The sequence below is a fragment of the Magallana gigas genome, chromosome 4, assembly GCF_963853765.1.
Source record: "Magallana gigas chromosome 4, xbMagGiga1.1, whole genome shotgun sequence".
Classification (NCBI taxonomy): domain Eukaryota; kingdom Metazoa; phylum Mollusca; class Bivalvia; order Ostreida; family Ostreidae; genus Magallana; species Magallana gigas.
Genome location: NC_088856.1, coordinates 11,294,410 through 11,321,746, shown reverse-complemented (window position 1 = coordinate 11,321,746; position 27,337 = coordinate 11,294,410). Strand labels below are relative to the sequence as shown.

The following is a 27,337-nucleotide window of genomic DNA, read 5'->3' as shown; positions in this document are numbered from 1 at the left end:
ATATCGTAATCCCTAAAATGTATCGCGTATCAACTGGCTCGGTATTCATTTATAATACTTCGTCATGAATTTAATTTTGTTGATTTATACTGCCAACGATAGTAACGAAATTAAATCCTCAACGAATATTTCTGCTTCTATAGTACATTGTTTATTGTATTTGTGTATGTGCCAATGAGTGGTATTTCTTTAAACTGTCGTATTCTAACACTTTTTATTAAATCTCCTATATACTAGTTGTTATCTATTTGCATTGTTTTTTACTTAATTGTTTAAATTGAGGATTACATGTATCTTATACTACGCTAAACCTGTCCAATAAGTTAAGGAACGAAACAATTCTATGCAAGACTGGTTTTATTAAATTGCATGTTCCTCGGTCATTATTAATTTGTTTATCTGATATTGCCAATTCTTTAAACAAAAGAGTTAATGTTGATGATATAAGGCTCAAACTATCCATTCTATTAGAAAAAGAAGTAGTATTGGTACTGCGGACTTCGATCGGTTCTTTCTCTCAAAAAATGGACAGTTTTTGGCTTATAAATATCCTTTACGTAGTTTATATTTAATAGTGGTACATGTATTTATATACCGGTTCTCAGTTATGTGTATGCTATTAGTCTTTACTGAAACAAATTATACGAAGTAAACACCCACACTACTGGCCCCACCCCTGACTATTATAAAAATAAAGATACCGATTTTGAAAATATCGGATTGCTGTATATGCATATATGCACGTGCACTTTCGTGTAATCAGAAAAAAATCAATGCATGTTTAAGCATGCATTACATATATGTACGCACATAAATGTAGTTGGTAGTTTTTTACAGAAATTCTTTTAACCCATCATGTTGCATATGAAATTACAAAAAAAAAATCCAACTTTAAATATATGATTTTCTCCGTTATTTTTTTATATTTATCAGAGAGGGTTCAAAGAAATACAAGTAAATTTTATAGGTCGAATGGCATCAACTTTTCAAGTAACATATTCTAAAATTTATCTAAAATTTAGTACTGCAGGCCGGAATTTTAAACAGCTTTTTGTTTCGGAAAGCAGAGAATTCATTTTTGTCAACCTTTTTCCCCAATTTATGAAAATACTCTTTTTAATTGATGTAGGATATATTTTCTTCAATCTTTTGTATGGATCCATGTGAAGGGTACGTGTCACTGAGTCGGAATACCCACTGTCAATGCAGTCAGTTATCGACCATCCGTGGAACGACTTAACCAAGCACCTTGTTTCACATCCGGGTTTCTTGTTGCTAGCAAACAATATGGCGGGTTGTGTGTTCTTTCCAACTTAAGTCTTTGTTTATAAGTTTTAATTTGAATTCATATACTTTTTCGACTACAGTTTTGTATTTTCATCCATAATGGCAAACATGGCTGCTTCAATGAAGGGACAAAAGCCCGAACTAAAGCACTATCTACGTTCAAACAAGCTCCCAGATATATATGAGGCAAGTACAAAACTTTGTTATAACAGAGAGTATTCTGATAAGTAAAATATATTGATATGCAGTGATGTTCTGGTATTTATGTAATAAAACTAAATCTAGGGATGACCAAGAACACCAAATTTTATAGTGGTGTAAACAAAACGAATACGACCTGTAGAATTAACCATGCATATGCATTATTTCTTAAGATTCTGATGCATGATTTCGATGTGGTTGTCAGAATTTGTGTTGGGGATGAAATATATTTCTTTTATGAAATGCAGAGATATGCTGTTATTTAAACAATAGCTGTGCTGCGACCATCGTATATCGACACTCTCTTATTTACGGTAATATTCACGCAGTTGTCAAAATGAAGTAGCTATTTGGAAGGTTTGATTTTAATCAGACTGCATTAACTTCTGATGTATATATGCAACATTTTTGATTTTATGTGTCGACTGGTAACCATTTTTTGTACAATTGCGGATTTGCCTGTGAGTTAGTGTCAAATTCTTGGTTAATGTTTATTTTTTTCACACTAGGCACTTCTCACTGGATTGGCGGTCATGTGTCCGGATGATCCACTGCAGTTTATCTTGGATAAGCTCAGAAACCTGAAGGAAAATGGAATTGATGAACTAAATTGGTATTGCATGGTTTAATTACACATGAAGATATACTTTTGTAAATACAAATCAACATTGTAGCTATAAGATAATTAACTACATTTCATTCCTCAATTTAAGATACCAAAATGATTGCTTTCAAATGACTGTACATTTTTTAAATCATTAATGCTCTTAGTTTAGATATCAACCAATTGGCAAATGTGATGATGACATCTGCTGTAAACATTCTGATAATTTTGATTTTCTTTTTAGGGACATGTTTGTGGAGGAATATATGAAACCTCCTAACAAAGTGATCACTGAGAGCAATTTGGATTTCATTTTTAATCTTGATGATGAAAGCATGATAGTAAGTAGAAATTTTATTCATAAAATGAAATAAATTACCATATTAAGAAAAATACCAAGTTTTTAAAAAAAGTGGACACATTCATTTTTCCATCTGCATTTTTGTTGATTAAAGCAGAAATAATGTTTGTCAATACTATGTTTGTGTATCGAGAACTCTGCTTTATACAACATATATTTTTTATATGATAGTGTTTTTTTCTGAATTATCATGTTCATAAATTTTAGATCAAATCATCCAATTTTTGTTAATTAGTTGGTTGATTGCTTTAATTAGATTTATTTTTCATTTCATTTTCCAAAATAAACTGCATTGATGAACAAAGCATCTGAAACATGCCACTACATATATTTTTGAAAACTTATCCAAGATATTAGAATTTTAAAATACAATCTTGTCCGTGTCATGAACATGTACATGACTTGTATATATTCCAAGATTAATTTTAGCAGTTAATAATTTGATCATCATAATAAATTTACTTTGAACAAAAACAAAATGATGTAGATTATAATAATGGACTAAAACTAATAAAATTGGACAATTGGAAACATTTAATAAAATTTTCATGTAGAAAGAGATTGTATTAAAATTGACCTGGTTTTTTTTTTCTTCACGAAAATGTTTTTTTTTAGGTTTTGCACAAATAAATTTCAATGCTTCAAATTTGGTTCAAAATATGATCTGTTTTCTAATTTGCTGGTTTCTATTTTAGATGGTGTGTTGATGTAATACTTTAGAACATGATTTTTTTATTTTCACATTTCTAGGATGTTAAGGACATGGTACAACATTTTAGCACTATTTTTTTTTAAAGATTTCAAAACATCTTTTTTCTTTAGCTTTATGCTGAACACAACCTTAGAGCAATGGTCACTCTTTAATTTATGATATTTATACTTTTCATTTTATAAATGATGAATTATAACTGTCACATCTAATATAGATCATTTTCTTGCATATATATTATTATTGTGATTAATTTTTGCATTGTAAGTACATGTATACCTAATAAACTGGGAAAATTTGGTCTGCTCAAACATAATGCTTGGATTAATACTCTTCTTAATTGTATTTTTAATATAAAAAGTCAATATTTTAATTTCAGGTCTTTTATTTAATGAAGAAAGATTACGAAAAGACACCTTTGTAAATGCATCAATGCGCTCTTATGATTATAGCAAAAATTCATCATCTGTTACAATTCAATTTTAGTACCGTGAACTCAAAATATTTAAGTTTATATTTTTTTGTCTCCTATAATTTCCTATCTTTCAATTCAGCATACTTAAAGTTACCACAGCTTGCTTGACCATGATATACTTGTAGGCAGCAATTTTCAAACTATGTAACATATGGCCGGCCTCTTAATTTTATTCATACAAAAGTATCGCTATAAATCTTTAGCACAGTGTCTGCAATAAGAGCTGCCTCTATTCTCCACCATTCAAAGTTGTGGTTACTGGTAAACTGAAATTAGAATAAATCCCAGATCAAATATATCAATTTTATAAACATGTACCAGCTAGTATGTAAATTTCATGTAAGTGATCACCTTATTCAGTTACCTGCATTAAATTTATAGCTACTATGAGGTCCATACACACAAAATGAATTGTGCATCTCTAACCACAATCACATTGTATTGTATACAGAAAAACTTATTAAATTATTGAATTAATGTTTTCTTTCTGCCAATGGTTTACTGTAATTTTTAATGATCAGCACTTTTCGTGATAGTGAGGTCTGTTCATCGATCAATTTAGCCACCATTAATGTGCCTTAGACCAATCCATATTAGATTTTTAAGTCAGTGGAGAAAAATCATGAATTTGAAAATAAGTTTATGAACATTATATGGATTAAGTTTTCTTTATTCCAGGATATTCCATCTACAGATATAACTATTTCACTAAATAACAAACAGGTGCATCTATTAATTTAAGGTACATATGAAAGTATAAGCCCAGCTAAGCTTAATTAGCCAGGGTGCCACAGTGTCCAGTATATGTGTAGTAATATACTAATTTGCGGCCTGACTGTACTTTTTGTAGGACTTTATTGACATTCCCGTCAACATTCAGAGAGGACAAGGTTACTTTGGTGGCCGATTTGAAGGCATTACCAAGAGCCGTAAAATCTGGGTCTGCTCTGCTCTTAAGCTTACTCTGACATTGTCATAGTCTGTAATTTCTCACACTACGTGGATTGGTGTCCATTTCTTATTTTATAACTCATTCATTCTTTGTTTGGCTGCAGACTGACTTTGTTTTTGTCAAGTTTTTTAAAGAGAGTGGTTGCAGTTAAAATCTTAGCTGATCTAACTTTTAAAAGAATTGAACACTCACTGGAAATTTGAAACATTTTGAGAAAAAATTATCATAAAAAACCTTTAAATATCATTTGATTATACCTATTGAACAATTTTAAACAAAATCAAAGAGTCCTAATAATATCATTTGATAATACACTTTGAATTTTTAAATCTTTTGGGGTTTTAAGTTGTTGAAATAATATTGAACAACTTTTTTTATTAAATCATTTTTGTATTTTTTTTTATTGGTTTTTAAAATCTTGTCCTCATCATCATGAATAATTCATTGCATCTGCATTTGTTTGAAATGTTTAACATTTAATTTTCTCTGACAGTTATTTGAATGAGTGGAATTGTGCATACTTGACTTAATTATTGAGAAATAATTGGGTGTTAATTAATTCAGTGGTAGGTGGAAAGGGAGAGGGGTTGTTAAAAAAACCCAGTGTGCAGCCTTACAATTTCTCACAGCTGACTGCAGCAGAACTTGCATGTTGGAGGCAAATTCATAGCATGCATGGGATATGATTTATCAAAGAGAGAAATAATTAGAAAATTAATACATGTGTACATGCAAGCTTCCAAAAACACTAAAAGCACAAAAGTCAAACTGAAATAGGAGGCATTTTTGCATGTGCAATGACCAGCACTTAGATCTTACAGCATGCCAATCAAATAAATCATTTGATTGATTAGATTTTGAAATAGATTATAAATTTTCTGATAAGATATAATTGCTTACACTTTGCTGATCAAAAGATGCGCAAAAGATCAGTTTGAAATGTACTTGGAAATCTAGTGCATTTTGCCTACATGCGTATAGCCGTATGTAAAACAATTAATATGGCACTCTAGACTTAATTATACATGGTAACTGGTAGTAATGATGAATCACAGAATGCATGTGTAGATCAAAAACATTAATGTTTAGTGATTAAAATCATGTATACATTTGCTAAACATAATAATAATAATGTTAAATCTATGAAAATCTTATAAAAAAAACTTACAGGTTTCATTGTGATAAACAGTACTAAACTTTATCCTTCTCCCAAATTATAATGGATCAATCAGTCTGACAGATCGACTCGTTTTAATAAAATGGACTGAATCTCCAAAGAGCTAGTGGAAAGTTTAAAAAAAAAACACCAAAAAACATAGACCCCCCCCCCAAAAAAAAATAAATTAAGATAAAAAACATCTCATATATCACACAAAATTTACTACTGACCTTTGCATTGGCTTTGGTTTCTGATCTGACTTACTCCTTGGCTCTGGAAACATCTTCTCATTTCCTTAGAAAACACAGAACCTCATAAAATCCCCTCTTGAAATTAAATCCTGTTTGTCTCGGCCAAAGATCCCAGTCAGAGTTATATGTCCATATCATCACTGGTAGTCCGAGCGAAGAGCTGTAGCAAAGGATCATGGGATCAGTAGTAGAGGATTATGGGATATATCTCTTTCTGTTCAATTAATATTCTGCTTTATTGCTCTTTGTCCTAGACCCAGCAGAAAGAAGTACATGTATCATAGACAGATTAATTCGAACAGAGTTTTTAGATTTAGAAGGAAAAAATAATAGAATTAGAGGTGTGACTTATTATTGGATATTGGTGGGGGTCTGACTGTCTAATACCAAAGACAAGAGCTTGTGTAATTGAGAATGTGTGTAGACTGGAGTAAATTTGATCATTAAGCTTGTAGTCATGAAATATTAACACAGACTGATTCTGTTAGAAGGTTGTTATAGTACCTGGGACATCCAGGTAAATGAATCTAGTATTGATTTCTGGGGCAAAAGTAATTGAGCGCTTTTGGCTCCACTATAAAGTAAAAGAAATATTCAGACAGGTGAACTTTCATTGTTAAGACGGAGATAGAGAAAATCAAATATCTACTTTCAATTGTTATCAGAGTTTGTTGAATTTGGTCAGGATAAAGCGTTATTATGTCAGATTTACAAGATGTAAGTTTGCATGTATTAATATTGTAATATTAATAATGATAGTTTGATATTGAGTCAGATTTAACAGTAAACAATTAATTAAAGATTTTCTCTGATTAAAAATCTTTTGTGTATACTTTATAGGTATTGAATTGTAATTTGATTTTAGCAAAATTTTAAGTAATTATAAATATACAAAAAAAAAAAAAAAGATTTAATAAGACTGATTTAGAATTGTTTATATCAAAATTGCCAAAGTTCTATAAATGAAACATACATTACAGAACTAAATTAAGTAGGTGGCACACATATTTATACAGTGTTTAAATGTGATATTATTTATTTACTTATTAATTGGTTTACAGTGTCTATTATGAAATTGTGTTGATGTGAAAATCAATAACATTTGATAATTCTGTGTCCCATTTTTGTAGCCCACCCCTGAAATGTACGCCACAGCATATGGACATTACAACATGAGTCTGAAGAACATGTGTTTTAGGTTAGTGAACAAAAGCCCAGTCCACAGAACTATAAATCAATTCTCATGCACAGCTATTAAGCTTGATCTGGATATAAAATGCATTTCTCATTGATATTTTCCTGATGAATACTGAAACCAATAATTCCTTTTTTTCCAGTGCCTGGATGCAGTATTATTTGCACAAGAAGAAGAAAAAACTGGCCATGGAGAAGAAGATGAACAGAGCGGCCCTCCACCACGCGCACAGGATTCTGCGGGTCCATCTCAATGTGTGGAGGGTCAGGAACCTTTTTTATTTTTATTTCAAATAATGAACTGTTGTTCTCATCCAAAGCAAATTATGATGGTAGAAATTTGGTTGCTTTTGCATAGTTATGCCGATAAATATTACTTGTGTATTTTGTAGGACTGGTTAAGATACAGGAAGGGTTGTCAAGCAAGTAAGTTATTAAAATCCAAAAATTATTAAAACAGAATAACTTACAATTTTTCAGGCCTTAGAATTCTGACCTCAATCCAATACATACTGGTATTTCAGATCTTTACTTTTACTCTTACATGTAACAACAATTGACAGCAATCAACTTACCTGAGCAAGTTGATTGAAAATCTAATGAAAAATTGCATCATGTGACCACACCTTTACTCTCTCTCTCTCTCATTCTCTTTATCTCGTTAAAAAAGCATTGTGATTCATTTTGTTTTTCAGTGGCATACCACAAACTGAAGCGGATCTATTTTGTCAGTGTTGGAATCGTACTCTTCAGAGAATGGCGTGCAGTGGCCAAGCGGAATAAGGACCAGCGAGAATATTTCGAGGTAAAACAGCATGAGGACTTTGTGTCTTTTCGTATATATGCTTTAAGGCTTGATTTGATAAACTATATTGCGAAACAATAAGGTTTCACATTTGGGTTTTTATTTTCACCTTTGTATAATGTATCAAGGTATTTGGAATTTATAACAATGTACCTGGATTTCTGAAATATATAATAATAACCTTGCACTTTGGGGGTTTTTGTATAATGGAAATTTTTTCAGAGAAGAATTATAGGCGGATAAAATTGCATGATATAAATCATTAGAAGCTTTTTAGAAGCAACAGAGATCAAAATTTAAAAAAATGTAATTAAAACTGCTTGAAGGTTTGAGCTTTTGAATTTATTTTGCTTATATACAAAGAATTTGATAAGTATTTTCTTATAATGAAAGCAATGATTTAGAAATATTTTATAAACTGTTAATATTTTGAAATATGTTGAAACATAGCTAATATAATAATATATGATTTTTTCACACACAGTTCTATACATGTATTTATCCCAGATTCAATGATTTGAACAGCAGCTATAACTGTCCATTGATTTAAAATGAGCCTGTGTTTTGTTTTTTGGTACACAGATGACTCTGGTCAGTAGAGACACAGTCTTGGTGTCGTTTGAACTTTGGGCTTTGATTCTCAGTTTTATTTTTAGACCTAATGGGGCTGGCTGATAAACTAACTGCTCTTGTACTTTCACCTTTTGCTACTGGTTTGGGATTTATTTGATGTAATCTAACCCTCATCAAGTATATATATTTAGGGCTGTATCAATCTCCTTGTAGTCACAGTCTGCCTAAGTACTGTATCTATTCTTTGTAAGTTTTAATTTCTCAATGGAATCAAAGAAAACAGTTCTTCAGTCACTTGGAAATACTAAGTCATTTAAAAAAAATGTAACTATGTTTCCTTTGAGATTGAACTAAATGTATAATTAGGTTAAATTCATATACATGTAATTGTTTTGCAAAGTGTTGTAATGAATTCGTTGACTTTATGTGCTGTTCAGGCTTTTTGTAAGACACATTAACTGATTTATTTCCCAATGGATAAAACTATAGCTGCAGTATAACTGTTGAAATTATGTATTAGAGAATTTTTAGCTATCATAATTAATATACGGTTGATGTATCTTTTGATAAATCAATTAAACAGAATTTTTAACAGTACTCTATATATCTATATGACGCTGAACCTAGGTGATCGATTTGAATTACTAGTATAAGTACTACGGTACTGAATATATATATATGCAGATCCTTATTTCAGGACACGAATTAAGCTAAATTAGATAGATGAACCTGCATGTACATGTACTATGCGCATATGTAATTAGAACATTCATGCATATTCATGTTGGGGTTAAAGGTTGCCAGGTTAGATGTAGGTCATTTTTACCACTGGAATTTCCCAAAATTCTGCTTTTTATCATCTTTTTCCCAGCAGTATTATAATACATGTATACTTGGCGCTGTGTAAATATTTTTTAGATCGTTAATTTGTTTTGTTTGTACTCTAATTTGATGTCCGTGCTTTCACATTCACTTTTTAAAGATCAGCCTGCGGGTAATGTTGTTTTATTTTGATGTATTCTGTAATTATGCTGCTTGACACTGCATGCTGTGATTTAGCTTGATTAACCTGCGTGCTGCGTAAAATAAGAAGTATTGTCTCCATTGTTTAGTATCGTAGACCTTTTGTCCATTAACTAATAGAAAATTGAAGTAAATTTTTAGTTGTATAAGATTTTTTTATCACTACACCCCAAAATTTTTGGTAGTTTCACAGTGAAATTTTTATTCGCCTTTTTTATGCTTTTATGTGTATATAGAGAAACAATGTAGATTTAAAAAAAAAAATCTATAAATTATAGTTCAGTGTTGGTCATGTTGGTCAGTTTAGCTACTGGTATAATCTGTTGATATTTTCCATAAAAAAAAATTGGGATACCAGTATATCGGTATATTAATTTCCAAACAAATACCAACATGATCAGATAAAAATTTCATGTTGTTACTTGTATGAACTGAAGTAGATAAGTGTAATTCTCCCTACTCCATACCCAATTACATTTTGATGTGATTAGCAGGAGTTAAGTCCCTTGTAGACGCCTTCCGTACTTGACCTAATTACCCTTTGACCCTTACTGTTTTAACCTCCTCCGCCCTCCCTGTGAATTAATTAATGACTATATATACTTTCTGAGACTTAACTATAGAAGAGTTTAAAAGACCATATATCTAATACTTCTTACATTTACCTGTATATTGCTCTAGAGAACGTCCTGTTTATACTGTAACTTTACCTATCTGATTATGTATGCTATGTACTAAATGAATTGTCTTAATTTTTACCTAATTTTGGGGGATGTGAAAAAATTGCGACTTTTTGGTAAAAACTACAATAGAACATTTAACTTTTATTTCAAGACTACCACTTAGCTTTTTTTTTTAAAAATGAGTTGCTTTATTAAATGAATAAATGTTAAAAATCTAGTTGCGCTTCAATTAGACAATCGCAGTTGAGACTGTAAATTTTGCGCATAGAGCTGCAGCTACATTTTACAGCATGCATTGAATTTCTTATGTTATATTTTAATGTTTGATATGTTTCAAAATTTATTCAGCAATGTTTACAGGAAAATGGCTACAAATTACATGTATTAACTTTCAACAGATATTCTATAAATGAATATTACAGTGCAGGTTTATCCCCCTTTCCCAATTTCATATCTATATCTCTGTCATTTCCTGTGCTTTAAATTAACAAAGCATGTCTTCCGACTCTGATTCAATATTCTCTGTCAAAATCTTTTACTGAATTTCATTCCGATCTCTCCCTCCTTGCTATATATCCTTGACAAATATATAATACTTAAAATGTGGGCAAATCAAACTACATTATTTATCTATTTTTATTTAATTGTTTTCCAAATACAGTTTAAATGATCATCCTATATTTTCTTATACCCTGTAAGCAATAATTGTCTCAAAAAACTAAAACATGTTGTAAATTATTTGCTTCGATGGCATACTAACACTGTATATGGACGTGTGATTTTTCTGATATCCTATGACACCGTCTTGTTATTTCTACAGCGGTTGGAGCGCGGAGAGAACGTAGATGATGAGGAGACGTTCGGACAGGGGGATGGAGATGCCCAGGATAAACTGTCTGGACAGCTGGGCATTGAACTGGCTGTTAAGGTAATGTGCTGAGTCACAAGGTCACGCTAATGTCAAGGCCAGTAAGGAAGGTCAATGCACATATCAAGAGATACACACATCATGTACCGGGTAGTAGATTGAATAAATGTAAATAATAAGATTACATAAACCACAAGACTTAGAAAGTTACATGTATGTAGTTTATACAAATGTTAGGAACAATATATAAATTGAATATTATAAGACATTTAATCAGCTATAAGATAAATAATATTTATACAGTCTAGAATATGCTAAAGGATAACAGATGAATATACATGGAGAACAAATAATTATTACAATGTCAAACACAATACGGATTCATTCTTGTATTGAATTCAAAGCAAGAAATACTAGTTATCAAGAAGTATTGACTTGCTGTGGAAAAGGCAAGCTATTGTAGATGTGAAATTTTATTGTAATCTATATAGATCATCAAGTTTGTAAAATAATATAAAAATTTAAATAATTACCATTTACATTTAACTGGTACATGAATGATAGAAGTTCTAAACAATAGTTTTGAAAATTCTTTCATTGTCAATGAACACTAAATGATTCTGTTGACAGGTGTTTAGTTTCCTGGACATAGCAGACCTGGCTCGCTGTGCATGTGTTTGTAGGTCCTGGAAGGTGATAGCTTATCACTCCTCTCTCTGGAATAGGGTAAGTCACCAACACAGTTCAAATAAAACACTGCTCTTCTATATCTTTTTCAAAAAAGTGGCCTGAGAACAAATTTTTTGTCGCCTTAATTATTATAAATTCAATCTGCATGACTAAAATTGCTCGAGAGCAAATCAGAACAGTTGATTTTTATCAAATTGACGTGTAAAATTTTATTGCACCTATACATTCATGTATGCGCACATTTCTTGATAGGGAGTTTTCATTATTATGCAAAAAGAAGAAATTTCTTTTTTAGCTCAGCCTGCCTTAGTTAAAAGAAGGACAATTTAAAATCATTGTGACAGTTTAAGTCTTGTTAATTCAACATGAATTACATTTGCTTTCAGCTTGACTTCAGCAAAGTTAGAAACAGGTAAGGTTTTTTTTTAAAATGATGTGGTATTATATTAATATCAAATGACTGTAAAATGTTACGAATATGATATAATTATGTCTTTTTATGTACATGTATTGGATGTCATATGATTTTTTTATATTCATTTTTTACCGTTTATTATGACCCCCTTCTTTCATCCCTAACACACATTTAATGATCCATTTAGTAATTTTATCATTATAAATAATTTTACTTGACCAGTAATCCTATTCATTATGATATGCTTGTCCTATATATCCATATATCAGCTGTTAATTATTACATATGGTAGTTTACAAATATGCATGTAGCAGTATTCTTTTTTTTTTTTTTTTTACATTATCTTTATCTAAAAAATTAAGACTATGACATAGTAGACCAATCTCTTTTTATAATGTGTATTTCATTTTATAAGTTGAACCTTTTCATTTGTATATTGTTTTCAAAATAAATATTTCTGGTTGCAGTAGTTTTATATAGGAGATAATGGGAATGGATGGGGACAGTTATTGTTTAAAGGTTAACATGGTTAATGTACAAGTATGCTAAATGCATGTAATGAACATGTTAAAAAAGTATTGATATCACAGGAGTTTTCATCCCCTCTTTTTCTTAATTAGTAATTACAATGTACTTTCAATCATTGTACCCATTCGATCAGATATATTTGTACCCAATTAATAAATTCAGAATATATTATTAAATTCATTGACTATATGCACATAGTATGCACTAGATGATATTGCAAATAAGGCCAAAAACTAGCACATGGTAGATATCATGTTGCACTATGAGCACAATGTTTCCAAGAAAAGATGCATGTCTATAAATGTCAACAAGTAATGTTCTGTAGAGTTCCCTATACAAATCACAATCATACTAGTTTTGTCATGCCATGATTTCATGTGATTGTTCCAATCATCATTAATGTTCAACAACCTTGATATTTAAAATTTTCATTTCAATTATTCATTATCTAGATTCATTTGATTCATTTAAGAAAAGTTATATACCCCAACCTTTTGATTTACATTCATGTTAAAAATTGAGGGATGCAATAGACCAATTAAGTAAATTTTAATGACCACAGCGTAAAACTATTAAAAAAAAGCAGGTATATTACAGGTAGCATGCATTTTATTCTTCCACTGTGAACTGTTATAACTGTGTTGGATTTTTTTTTCCTTTTTATTTTTGGTGTGGATTTTTTTGACTGGACCCTTTAGATTGGCGTATGGGTATGAGACATATGTTATTGAAGCTCTGTCATATAGTTTCTGAAGCCTGTTCTGTACCTTGACACTAAAATATTTATTAACACTTATGCCTTAGTTTGTATATGTAGTCATTACCTCCCGAAATCTCCATATTGTTCTAGAAAATATTCTGATAGTTTGGTTCAAGTGCAGATTGGGGGGGGGGGGGGGGGGGGGGGGGGGGGGAAGGGGTAGGGGGTAATAATTTCTTTAAATTTTCATTGCAACATTATGGAGTTTTTCATAGAGGGTGTATCCTTTTTAATCAATAGAGTCATTCACAGGTGAAGGGAAGCAACTCACAGCTTACGGAAATAAAATCACAGTTATTGCCCTTTGTATATAACCTTTCTTGCAGCTATCCTAGAATGAGAAAAAGAATTCCATTTTTTATCTCCGAGTTCTGTAATAATCCTGTAGTTCATGTCAAGATGTATTGTTGTTTTCTATTTTGTGGAATGTCTATAGAATTGTCAATTAATTGTGAAGACAAGTCAATGTGATTAACACCTGCTTTTGATTCGAATGATGTTGGTTCGATGATAGATTTGTTCTTGGTACATGTTAGTTATGATAATGCAAAGGCTTTGTAGAATTGCTAGAATTTCAGATGTTAGATGTTAAAGTTATACACATTTATGGTAGCTTAGTCTTTGTACACTGTATAGATAGACATTCCAAGATATAGATATAGTTTCTATTGATTTTACAATTTCGTAGAAGTATTTTTTTTTTATATCCTTGATAGAAATTGATACCAGATAAACTTAAAGACTTAAAATTGTTTGAATTTTTTTTTACTTTGTAATAGAAAACTTCTTTCAAGACATTAGTTTATTCTCTCCAGCAATTATTCACAGAATTCAAAGCTCTATGTAGCAGTAAATGTTTAAAAATGTAGAAAATTTATTTTCACCAGTTTCAACACCTTCAGATTGAAACAGTTTGACTCTTCTGTTGTACTTGTTTCTGACAGAGTGACAGATCTAGTGACAACCAAACTTTTGTCTAAATGTCGGCCATATTTGATTCACCTGAGTATGAGAGGGTGCTCACAGCTTCACTCGGCCACATTCACCGCTCTCAGCGAGTGTCGGAACCTTCAGGATCTCAATCTGTCTGAATGTAAAGGACTAGATGTAAGTGACCAACAGTGCATAATACTAAAATATTCTTAACATTTCAATTTCCATAAGGGGTTTTACTAAGTTTTCTTATTAATATACAAGACTTAGAAATCAATAAAAAACACACTTGTTGGATAAAAGTTATATACTATTGCAAATCAATAGAGATTCTATTTTTATATAGGTTAAGTCATTAGATTGTAAACAGTAATATCAATGTTGAATATCAATGTTGAATTTCAATGTTGAATTTCCAACAAAAAGAAATAAATTAAAATCTTTATAAAAGCAACTATTAAAGTGAAATTATAATTTTTATTGATGTTCAAGAACAAATTAATGATGCCTCTACATATTTTAGGATGAGTCATTAAAGCTGGTGGTGAAGGGCTGTAAGATTATACTATACCTCAACCTCTCTCACACCCACATCACGGACGCCTCCCTCCGGACCATCTCAAAGTAAGTAGGGTACTTTATACACAGACACATTTATACAGACCATCACTATGTAAGTATCCCACACACAGATGCCTCCCTACAAACAATCTCAAAGTCAGAACCCCACACGCAGACGTCTTCCTCTCGACCATCTCAAATTCAAACCTTCACCATACGCCTCCAATCTCAAAGTGAGAACCCCACACAAAGACTCATTTTACTGTGCAAAGACATCTCCCTTCAAATCATCTCAGATTTATTTGTGTGCAAAGATACCTTACTTTAAACCAACCTGATCAACACAAATTCAGTTACCAGGTATTGGTAATACTGATTCTTCAAGTTTGATAAACTTTGAGATCATGTGCATGGTGACATCTATAGATCTTGGTAGTAAAAAAAATACGGTAATTAATATTTCTATTTGGTTCTCTCTTTTATGTATTTTTCTGGTCTTTGTTTAGGTACTGCCATAATGTACAGTTCCTGAGCCTGGCTTACTGCAAGAAGTTCTCCGACCGAGGACTGCAGTATCTGTCTGCAGGAAAGTGTAGCAAGAAACTGGAATATCTGGATCTGTCTGGATGTCTCCAGGTGAGATTTAGGCTTTCTGTTTAAAAATATATCAATTTTAATGTTAAAGATATTAGATCTTTTAAAATTATATTTGCTTGGTTAAACTAAAATACCAAGTGAATATACTCCTAATTGTTATGTTTGGAATCCAGATAACTCCAGATGGCTTCAAGAGCCTGTCAGCTGGATGTACCATGTTGCAGATTCTTGTTCTGAATGAATTCCCCACACTAAATGATGACTGTATGATTGTGAGTACCTTCTGTCAGATACATCTCAAATAGAACTCCAGCATGTCATTTTACAGATGAAAATGATAAAACTGCTCAAAATGTGATTGAAGGACCAATACTGATAATCATTACATTCTCTAAATGAATTCTTTTTTATAGGCTATACTGGCGTGCGACCAGTTCTCGCTGAGTACCATTTCTCGCCAGTACATTGTGACGTCAGTTTTTTTAATATAATTTATGTGTTGATAAAATGACGTCACAATGTACTGGTGAGAACTGGTCGCACGCCAGTAGAATTTTAAATGTATTAATTGCAAATAATCCCTTCCTCTAATCATACATATTCATCAATAGTTTGAACATGCATTTGATTTAAAGTGTTCAGTCATTCAGTGTACTTTTAACAAATATGTACAATGACTGTTTTCCATACTTAACAGGCAATAGCAGCAAAATGCACCAAGATTCACACACTGTCTATACTGGGATCTCCTCTACTGACGGACGAAACCTTTAAACGACTCGCCAACAACAGGCACCTCAGGAAACTCAGAATAGAAGGTAATTCACTGTTTTTGAACACATAAACTGCAATAAAATGTGTAACATTTACATCACAGCATAAGATGTGCAACATGCAAATTAAGGTATAAATTGTGTATCCATGTACATCACATGTGTAACGTTTTGATATCTGGGTTAAATGTGTAACATATACATGTACATACATCTGCAGTACCTTAAGTCTTGCGAAAAATAAGGAACATGTACAATACTAACGTCAGTAAAAATAGCCAGAGATAAGGTTTAATGTACCGTTAGATAATACTTGAAAATAATGTCAGTAAGATGCACCTGTCTGATAAACTTAAATTTTGGTAGTCTTATGAGTTTTAAAGTATTTACACGTCCCGGTTCTAATAACTGCATGTATCTGTATAATTTTAGGAAATCAGAGAATATCAGACTTATCCCTAAAGGCCATCGGGAAGAACTGCACAGAACTGGAGCACCTGTACTTGGCAGACTGCCAGAGACTGACCGACGCGTCACTGAAGGCCATCGCTAACTGCTCCAAACTGGTCGTCTGTAACATGGCTGATGTTGTACAGTATGTGCCTACATGTTCCTGATATACACTGATAATTGAAATATTGTTTGAGTTTTATTTTTTGAAATTCTAAGAGCAATTTTTTGGTTTGGAGCATTTCAATTAAAAGTTAGGGATAATTTACATTTACTTTGAAATTTTGAAACTTCTTCAATTTTAGTTTTTGAAAGAATTAAAGCTATGAGATTCTTGCATTATTTTCTGTAATTCTGTTTGATAGAATCACCAACACAGGGGTACAGAGCCTGGCCGAGGGGTCATGTGCTGCCTCTCTGAGGGAACTAAATCTGACCAACTGTATCAGAGTTGGGGACATGGCAATGTTTAACATCAGGAAGTGAGTGCCTAAATAATACTGTCACAATAAATCAAAGTACTGAAATGATTGTAGTCTGAATCCTCTGATGTGATTTAAAAAAAAAAGCCAAAAATTTTCAGAATGAACAGAACTCTCTATAATATTATCTATGTCTTTTTGTTTATTAAGATAAAAAAAAATCTGTTTAGAGTAAATATCAAGTTTTGTGTTTTTAATTGCTCTTTTTTAAAACTGATATTGCATGTGTTTTAACCTGCAGGTTTAAAAATCTGGTGTACCTGAGTGTTTGTTTCTGTGAACATATCAGTGAAAAGTCAGGAATAGAACTACTGGGTCAGCTACATGCTTTAGTGTCATTGGATATATCTGGATGCAATTGCTCAGATGAGGTAAGCCCTTCAAAAATTTGTCTATAATAACAACCAATTTTGTACTAAATGTTAATCTCAATGATCTTATTTTTCATTAAAATCCGTGAAAGTATGCTATAATTGTTTTTATTACAAACAGTATTTAATAAATGCTTATTGCAATTGTATGATTTTGCATTGATATCAAATCTAGCACCACCAACACATAGAGAACTCAATCCTAAACCATTAATTCATATTTGATTTTATAACTCTTCAATTTAGTCCTTAAATCTACCAAATATAAATGGGTTAACTGAATAACCTGTGTTGTCAATTCTTTGATTTTGCTGTGTTAATCTATACATGTAAATCTTTGGACAGGGTTTGTCTTCTTTGGGCAAGTACAACAATCATCTAAGGGATGTAACTCTGTCGGAGTGTGCTGACATCACCGACCTGGGACTACAGAAGTTTACCCAGCAGTGTAAGGACATAGAGAGACTGGACCTCTCACACTGCAAGGTACACAATCTCTTACTACATGTACATGTGTAGCTTTTACTTAGTAAAGATTCATATATGTACTTTATCAAACATTGATTTAAGATAAGTAAATTATTCTTAGGTGTACAAATTATCATATAAAAATGTTATCTTTCAGTTGTGATTTCATGCAAATATTATTTTTCAGCTTATTCATGTATTAATATCTTCATCTAGTTCATATGGTACATGTATATCTTAAAGATATAATCTTCAAGTTCATGAATTTGATAATACACGAATATTATCTTCCAGTATGTATGATATGATTCTTAAGCTTGTTCTTATTTGAAAGCATTATCATTCATTCGTTTCTCTTCCTTGACAGCTGCTGACGGACGGTGCAATCAAGAACCTGGCCTTCTGTTGTCGGTATTTGACCTCCCTCAACCTGGCGGGCTGTAAACTGGTAAGAACATGTAGTAACAGCTCTGTTACTCAATCTAAATATTCTACTGCTACTAGGCTATGACTCATAAACAATATACCTAAATTCTGTGTTATACAAACCCTTTCTCAGACAAGTGGGTGATTAAGGTTTAGATTTTAACTCTTAAATATGTTGTCTGTATGCCAACTCTGTCAGACAGAATGTTGCGAGATTGACTGTCTTTAGCTATGTGTAAACTCTATCAAACAGTGTTTTATTGGCATATTAACAGAATTTAGCTATGTGTAAAGACTATCACTGTTTTGCTATATTGAGTGATTTTAGCTACAGTGTATGTGTATTCCCTATCCTATAAGACAGTACTGGTATGTTGCTGTGTTTCAGATAACAAACCTGAGTATCCAGTACCTGTCTGGTGTCTGCCATCACCTCCACACCCTGGACATCAGCGGCTGTATCATCATCACGTAAGTCTCCTTAAATTATATACAGCCTACTCCTACTACATAGGATATTCATTAAAAGTATTAAGGATCAATGTCCCTCTTGTACGAAAGATAACTCTTATAGAAAATAAACTCACTTTTTTTCTGTTAATTCACATTTTATATTATCAATTTTTGAAAAATCTTGCAGAACTTAATCACTTCAACTTAATTTGTTTCATTTGAATCTATTGTTAATGATCAGGTATGAAAATCAATATAAAGAATTTACAGAAATTTATGGTAAATTTGATAGCAGAGTGACATAACACCTGAATTAATTGAATGATTATCAGTGGATGCTTGTTTTAGTGAATGTAATGTTCTACTGAACTAAGTGATTATGGAAACATGTTTATTCTAGTTTAGAATTGTAATGAAAACCATTATTCCCATTTCAGTTTTCCTTGTCTATGTAATTTTATTTTATTTTTTGCAGAGACAAAGCTTTGAAGTATCTACGCAAAGGCTGCAAGAAGCTGAAATATCTGACCATGTTATATTGTAAAGGAGTTACCAAGTAAGCCAGAGTCTTATTTATCCATCCTTTGCTGTAAGAAGGGAGATTTCTTCTTAAAATATGTGAGAATAGGGTATACACATGTACATGTGTATATACATGCATGGACATGTACAATGTACCTTCAATTAACTGATGTATATTGTAGTTCATTGCAGTGAGTATTACAAAGTAGTCTCCATTTTATTATGGTTATACCAATTCTGGTACAAGTTATATTCTTTTTAATTCATATACATGTAAGTGTTACATGTTTTGTTTGAATAAAAAATAGCCTACAGTAGTTGTGTAAAAAACTTCCAGTGATGATAAATGATTTGTATACACTTTGTTTCCCACAATTTGCATGCTATTCTGTAGCAAGTTGTTCCCCTCTAAGGTAATCTAGTACTGTTCAAGTACATACAAATACAATCACCTCTAGATTAGAATCCTTCCAATATTTACTTATATCATATCACTCTACAATTATTCATTATATTTGAATTACAGACATGCTGCTATGAAGATGATGAGACATGTGCCTGCTCTGAAATACAGTGACGACGAGATCCCCATTTACTATGGATACAAATGAATAATGACAGAAGACTCTTTGAAAGTCTTTGAAATGATTGCTATCTTACATGTACAATGTGTGATAAGAAATTTCTTGAAAAAAAATTAATTTACCGGTATTTGAGTTCGAAGAGTGGTTATATTTTTATAGCTACCTCTGGAGAGAGAGAGAGAGAGAGAGAGAGAGAGAGAGAGAGAGAGAGAGAGAGAGAGAGAGAGAGAGAGTATGTCTGTGGTCAAATTGCTGTGATACATTTAATTCAGGTTTTTATCATTTTCTGAATTTTTTGAACCATCTTTATCATGGATTTTTCAATCACTGTGTTTTTGAATAGTTGTAAATTTCTATAAAATATTTATGTATCAGTTATTATTTGAATATAATTGGTGCATGATTTATTAAAACACATATTCAAATATGACATTTTCCTATTTATTTTTGGGTAATATTATGTAGGGTTAAGATTTTAATTGTAGCTCTTTTTAAAGACATTAAGTACACAGACCTGAACAAACACACTTAGTGAATGCATCATGCAGAGTTTATTGAAAGAGTACACGTATATAATGTACAGCAGCTGTCATATTTGAATAATACAAAGATGTAACAACAATAACATTAATGAACAATGCTGTAAATGAAAAACTACTTGCATATTGATACAGGTACAAGTATAGTCACATTGAGAAATATTATTCTATGCAGTGCTAAGTACTGTATATATATATATGCGGTTATCATTAGGCTGAAGTATCACAATGACTGACAGTAGGAACCATTAATAATTGTGTCCTTCTCAACAATAAAAAATTTAGTTGCCCATGCAGTCTAAATAAAATCAGTTACATTTGTTAACCAGCTCATAAGTAACTAATTTATTGCCCATTCAGTCGAAATAATCAATCAGACACGTAGCATGGGGGGGGGGGCACTTTTTCTTGCAGCAAATATTTATATTTTACATATAAAAAATTAAATCATGGAGCTGCCCCCTCCCACTACTTGTTTGGGAGAATGTATAAAATTGATGGAGAAATCAGGAGAGTAACAATGAATTCAAAGTTGCATGTATAGGAAGTATAACCCCCCCCCCTCTTCCAATATGGATTAGGAATTTCATAATTTGTGAACATAAATCTGCCCCCCCCCCTTTTAAAAAACGATGCTACGCACGTGCACAGTTATTGATATAGGGACCTAATTCAGGTCAGGCACATGCCACTCATTAAGAATGACATGAACTACAGTCCCCTCCTCCCCTGTTTCTCCAGCTTTCTGCGACGATGTGGACGCCTGGGTGTCATCATCTGTGAAGGAGACTTCCATGTACTCTTCCTCCTCCTCTTCCTCCTTGTCTTCCTCCCTTAAAGGTGTGGATACACTTTCATTGGCAACCTCAGTGGGTGCGTCCCCTTTCTTACTGTTTTTCTTAGTGGGAGTTGCCCCTTTTTGATTAGGTGATTTCCCCAATCCTTCACTGATGACTTTTTCCAGGCTTTCTATGGGAACTCTCTCTAATACTCGACTGCGGATTTCCACCTGGTCAGCATGCTTCCTGACCTTGTGTTTGTGGAAGGTCCCATGATCCCGGAATTTTTCTGGACAAAATGGACAGGTAAAGGGTCTCTCTCCATTGTGAAGACACATGTGTTCCTTGAGATACTGGAAGCGACTGTAAGTTTTGTTACAGATGTTACACATGTAGTCTTTGAACTTGGTGTGTGCTCGCAAATGTCGCTGTAATTCAGCTGTAATAAAAATGGGTAATAATGAATGAAAAGGTAATCAACCTAACACATACTAACCAACTCTGTTACTAAAACCGATTTGGTTGGACTTTTCCAATCGCATCACGTTCAACTCTATCAGCTACATCATATATGCATTTCTACAAGGTATACTCATGATGATTTTTTGTTGAGAGGTATCGGAGGAATTGCACGAAGAACAACAGGACTATCAGAGGTTAAACTTCCGGATACATAAGGGGCTTAACTCTTACAAAACTTTTGAATCAGAAATTCCGGACACTACTGTAGATTCCTTATTTTATGCAAGTGCTTAAAGGAGCATGGTCACGATTTTGGTCAAATTCCATTTTTCTGGGTTTTTTTAAATACAATGCTTCAGGAATGCATTTCTAATGATCAAATGAAATTTGAGAATCATTCGTAGAGTTATAAGCAAGTTACAGGGCTCACAATTCTTTGTCGTGTAAACAAAACAAGGCTTGTGCCCTGTTTTTGTTTAAACAGGTTCAATATACCAGTAAAAAATCTTTTTCAAGCTGATTTGTCTATCTTTTGATTCATTTTAAGCATAAATAAACAGTTCCGTATCTTTAACAAATTCATTTTAGGTCTAAAACTGGAATTTTCACTTCAACATTCAAAACATTAACAAATGCTTTGTTTACATAGCGAAAAATTGTAAGCTCTGTAACTCGCTTATTACTTTTTCTTGCAGCAAACATTCTTATATTTTGCATATAGAAAACTGAATTATCATGTAGTTTCCCCTCCCCACTTGTTTGGGAGCATGTATAAAATTGATGGAGAAATCAGGAAGTAATAGTGAATTCAAAGTTACATGTATAGTAAGACACCCCCCCCCCCCAAATAAATTAGAATTTCATGATTTGCAAACTTAAATCTGTTAAAAAGGTTAAAATGAGATGCACTGACGAACAGTTTCACTAGTGCAAATGTTAATGAAATATTGGCAAAACTTAAGAACTAAAAAAAAAGCATAAATTCAAGAAGAAATTGCATCAGAATTTCTTTTTTTACAAAGGAAAGATATTTTCATTATTGCTTCTTCAATATCAAAAACCCTTTGTCAGTACGTACATTATTTAAATAAATGAACTAAGTGTGTTCCAAACTGTAGATTCCTTATCAAACAAACGGAATAAATATACCGGTATGCATAAAATCACGAGAAGCATATCTCACAAATTTTAATATCTCGCTTTTATTTTTCAGAAAGATGTAAATTACATGAAAACTTAATAAAAATTTGACATTAGCGATTTTATATTCTCACGGTTTGTTGGGAAACAGTTAAATCACAGAATTAAGTACTCGGGTAAAATCAGGAATCTACAGTATTGAACATCATGTAAACATAATGGACTTACTTTTAGAGCAGAATGCCATGGTACAGTCCTTTTCTCCACACTTGAATTTCTTGATGTCGTTGTGTCTCTCTTTGTGGAGTTTGAGGTTACTCTTCTGTCTAAAGCTCTTGCCACACACGTCACACAGGTGGGGGTATACATTCTCGTGGATTTTCTCATGAACAACAAGTGGTCCGCTCTGTGTAAATGCCTTACCACAGGTCTTGCAGCTAAAAAATTCAATGATAAGATAATATGAAATGTGTAAGCTCACAGGTTTATACATGTACTTCTGAAGTTAGAAGGTTCTGGGAATTTTTTTCTTCATTACTGCTACTGTGTCCTATATCAATAAACCACTTCATCGTGATGCAAAATTTGCGATAAAAAAGTATATATACTGCAACACTTCTATTTATGTAACTTAAGTCTTGATATGCCAATGTCAAAAAATCTTAACAGTACACAATGACTGCATGGTAAGATTTATTTTCTGTGTTTTAATCTTTATGTTATGAAAATTGCTAGAAATTACTGAAAAATAGATCATCATGAAAAAGACCTGGATATACAGTAGATGTATGGAAAATTAAGACTTTACACAAATGGTCTTTCTCCAGTGTGAATTCTCATGTGGACTTTGAGGCTCTTTTTCTCGGTGAATGAATATTCGCACACGCCACAGACGAATGGACGGAGTCCCTGGTGATATGTCTCGTGGCGCTGTAGGTTTCCTTTAGTGGTAAAACTTTTGGGACAGATGGAACACTTAAAGGGTCGTTCCCCTGTGTGAGACCTCATATGGACTAAAATTGAATCAAAGAAAGAAGATGGAAATAATGCGTGAATAGAAGACTAAAAAAAAATTAACAAGGCAAAGTGTAATTACTGGTATTATCTAGATATTTTGATGAAATTTCTTGCATATAATTTTACTTCATATCAATTATTTTTAGATGAAAATATATTTATAATTATTGACCCGATTTCCTAAGGGGTCGTCTCAAAATTTATCATTTTTTACTGTGGCACCCTATGGACATTGCTGAAAAAAACTGAATTTTTACATTTCCCTCATATATTTTTGTATTTCTGCCCTTGAGATTTCTTTTTCTTTCAAATATATGAAAACTATTGTAAAAATGGGCAAATGGGCAAATCATACTTTTAAATTCTAAGGCTCTATGCATTGTATATTACCGGGAAAGATGATCCGTAAGCATGATTTCAGCATTTTACTCTATCAAAGTCTTAAAATCACCATTTCACAACTAATTAAATAACATTACATATTGGTATGTAAATTACATATCGGTATGTAAATAGAAAAGAAAGTTGTAACTTTGCACAAATAAAAATATGTGCAAAGTTATACACACTAGAACTGTACCCAACCTCTAAAAATGTGCTGGAAGCACAAAAATGTACATATGCATGTAGTAATGGATTTTATATTAAAGATGAATTTAAATTAGTGCATGAATACTTTTGTTATTATTTTCAGCTAATCTTAATCTTTTAAATTATCTTTTGTAATGTTTGGTAAACTATTTCAAAATCAAATGATTAGTTCATTAGTAATTATCAGTATATAACCAATGACAGTTAGAAATTCCTACCATCCAGAGCTCCAAAACTGGACATTTTGACACCACATTCTGTACACTCCAGTGACGCCTGCTGCAATTCCTCCTTAGTTCTCCTCTTTCGTCGAATCCTCTGCTTTTCTGAACTGAACATGTTCAACTCATCTGAATTTTCAGCAGGGTCTTTCCCTGGTACCTTTTTGGATGGTCTCCCTCGCTTTTTCTTAGCAGGGGGAGGCAACTCCTCTCTTGGGGGATCATCCTCAGTGTCAAGTTCGAAATTCTCGTCTAATGTTTCCAATACCTCATCTGGCACCTTAGAGTAACTATGTCCCTCATACAAAAAGCCCTGTTTCTTTATTGATTTTCTTTTAAGTCTCTTTTCTTTGTCCTCCCTTCGTTTCTTTTCTTTACTTTCTTTTAATTCTGCTTTTTTTGATTTTGCAATTGGATCAAAATCGGGATCTGTCTGTATTTTTTTCACACGCATGTTTCTTTTGTACCTTAATCTTTTAGGTTTTTTATTCTCCTTTTGTTTCTTGTCCTTGTCTGAAGCTTTTTCTGTATGATCGATGAGAACTTCTTGTGAGACAACATCCGAAACTTCGACACCATTGTTGTCATCATCGTCTTCACCCCCATCATCTGCCTGGGAGCTCACAGTCCGCATACTGCCAGCTGCGATGTTCTGCTCGTCCTGTGGAAGAAGAATGACTGGCTTGACGCACACCTCACTGTTCTCCTCATAATGTAAGTGAACGCTCTGAACACTGTTTGGATTTGAGATTACTAGATCTGAGAAATCCAGTGTAGAGATAGGAGTGAATACACTCACGTATGTGTCTGTTAAGGTCTGAACTGCTACCTCTGCCTCATTATCAGTGACTGCAGTTTCAGCCGGACTTTTTTTATTGGAGTTTTTATTATCCTTTTTTTTCACAGCTTTTTTCACAGTTTTCTTTTGGATTGGAGACTTTTTCTTTACTTTTTTGCTTTCCTTTGGTTTCTTTTTGACCTCACTGGATTTTTTTCCCTTCAATGTTTTGGGGCTCTTAGCTGAGAGAGTTTTTGGACTTGGAGTTGCTTTGGCTGCCTGAATTGTTAACTGGTTTGATAATAGCTGAATGGTGGCAGCAGATAATGGATCTGAGAGTATATTGGATGGAGGTATAAAAGGTGTGGATTCATCAAGAGATGCCTGGGTGAACAGTCTAACTGTTTGAGTCACAATCTGCCAGAACTGCCATGCCTCAGCCTTGTAATGGGGAGGAATGTGTAACAGCAATTGTATAGCTTCTTCAATCTAAATGGAAAGAAATATTCACTGAATAATTTGATCAACAATTTAAAAGCCCATTCTATTGCAAAATAAAATTCATTTTTATGTCAAATTATGCACTATATGAAGGTCTATCACAATGGACCATCATAAAAGACTTTCGAGATACACATGACATTGCCTTATTTACGGGCGTGTACTGTATACAGATTTTTTGTTTTATTTTTGGCTCTTTTACTCAAATTGTAAGAATGAAAAAATAAATATTAGCTATTTAAAACAGATAGCATGCAAAATAACTAAATTGGGTTATTTGAATAGGGTAAATAAATATATCTTAATATAATGTAGCTTAATTAGTTGTTGATATTGGTTTTAGTGTCTGGTTATATATTTACAAATCAATCCAAGTCTAAACAAGATCACAAAATGAAAATTTAAAAAAAAAGTATCAGATAAGCAAAATCAATGAAGGAAAAATAATTGTCCAACATACTGAACAACTGGTATGAGAAAAACAAAAGACCATACAGGGACGTATATACGTTAGTATATACGTCCCTGATTATGATGATTCAGATTGTTATTTCGACTTGCATCTAAGCCATCACAAAATCAATCGCGTTACATAAATACCTTTGATTTATATGTGACGAGTACATCTTCTGGGGTTAGGGCGAATGCGGCCATGGTCATCTAACTGCCCCAAAAATACCAAACATTAAAAATTTTATATCTTCAAATCAATTAGGATATGCACAATGCGCTATACTATACGAACCAAACACAGAATTGACATTATTCCCGAAACGTTTGTGCATTCGCTTCAGTGTCCCTGGTATCGATAGATCTAAACTTCATTTGTTTTTTTCTCAGTACTTGGTTTGATTTCCCCCTTTTCTATCCCTGACATATTTAACTGTTTAACTTCTTTATTTTTACTTATAGATACAGGCACGTAGCATCGGAGGGGGGGGGGGGGCTTTTTTTTTTTTGCTTGTCATGATTTTTTTTTTATCAGTCTGCCCCCCCCCCCCTTCAAAAACGATGCTATGTGCCTGAGATATGCCAAACGAACCAAGCAAACACATGACAATTGTCAAATAATCGTGTATGGGCATCGTCGGATACAGGTCTATGCTTATAAGGGTGATCACATCTTTTACTCTTCTTCTTTTTTTCTTTAT

The 27,337-nt window shown here is 32.5% G+C and overlaps 2 protein-coding genes across 9 annotated transcripts; one reads left to right on the top strand and one right to left on the bottom strand.

Annotated features, from left to right (window-relative positions):
• The first annotated feature begins 1,249 nt into the window (after positions 1–1,249).
• On the top strand, positions 1,250–20,585 carry LOC105330069 (F-box and leucine-rich repeat protein 13). Of its 8 annotated transcripts, none has more exons than XM_011431636.3 (26): positions 1,250–1,473; positions 1,998–2,101; positions 2,337–2,433; positions 4,488–4,577; positions 7,130–7,197; positions 7,337–7,457; positions 7,586–7,619; positions 7,889–7,998; positions 9,554–9,565; positions 11,098–11,205; positions 11,776–11,871; positions 12,222–12,247; positions 13,477–13,488; positions 14,483–14,645; positions 14,995–15,095; positions 15,539–15,668; positions 15,803–15,901; positions 16,327–16,447; positions 16,835–16,997; positions 17,218–17,334; positions 17,576–17,705; positions 18,051–18,191; positions 18,541–18,621; positions 18,988–19,070; positions 19,528–19,608; positions 20,101–20,585. In XM_011431636.3, the coding sequence occupies exons 1-26, from the start codon at positions 1,387–1,389 to the stop codon at positions 20,183–20,185; spliced, it is 2,460 nt and encodes an 819-aa protein (XP_011429938.1). In that variant the 5' UTR covers positions 1,250–1,386; the 3' UTR covers positions 20,186–20,585. The 8 variants fall into 8 exon arrangements, with proteins under 8 accessions (XP_011429938.1, XP_011429941.1, XP_011429943.1 ...); XM_011431641.3 differs by lacking the exon at positions 4,488–4,577 and adding an exon at positions 3,204–3,218 and having other exon boundaries at positions 1,251–1,473; XM_011431639.3 differs by lacking the exon at positions 13,477–13,488.
• A 105-nt stretch (positions 20,586–20,690) lies between these two features.
• LOC105330070 (uncharacterized) lies at positions 20,691–26,946 on the bottom strand. The gene is made up of 5 exons (XM_011431645.4): positions 26,787–26,946; positions 24,905–26,174; positions 23,887–24,091; positions 23,307–23,515; positions 20,691–21,915 (listed from the first exon to the last, which is right to left on the bottom strand). The coding sequence occupies exons 1-5, from the start codon at positions 26,844–26,846 to the stop codon at positions 21,365–21,367; spliced, it is 2,295 nt and encodes a 764-aa protein (XP_011429947.3). The 5' UTR covers positions 26,847–26,946; the 3' UTR covers positions 20,691–21,364.
• Between the last annotated feature and the right edge of the window lie 391 nt (positions 26,947–27,337).

Coding starts and splice junctions, on each gene's coding strand:
- LOC105330069 (XM_011431636.3), top strand. CDS start 1,387: ATGGCAAACATGGCTGCTTCAATGAAGGGACAAAAGCCCGAACTAAAG. Junction 2,434..4,487: donor TTGATGATGAAAGCATGATA/GTAAGTAGAAAT, acceptor TACTTTTTGTAG/GACTTTATTGACATTCCCGT. Junction 14,646..14,994: donor CTGAATGTAAAGGACTAGAT/GTAAGTGACCAA, acceptor TACATATTTTAG/GATGAGTCATTAAAGCTGGT.
- LOC105330070 (XM_011431645.4), bottom strand. CDS start 26,846: ATGACCATGGCCGCATTCGCCCTAACCCCAGAAGATGTACTCGTCACA. Junction 24,092..24,904: donor CAGTTTTGGAGCTCTGGATG/GTAGGAATTTCT, acceptor ATTCAATTTTAG/TCCATATGAGGTCTCACACA. Junction 21,916..23,306: donor CATGGCATTCTGCTCTAAAA/GTAAGTCCATTA, acceptor TTTTTATTACAG/CTGAATTACAGCGACATTTG.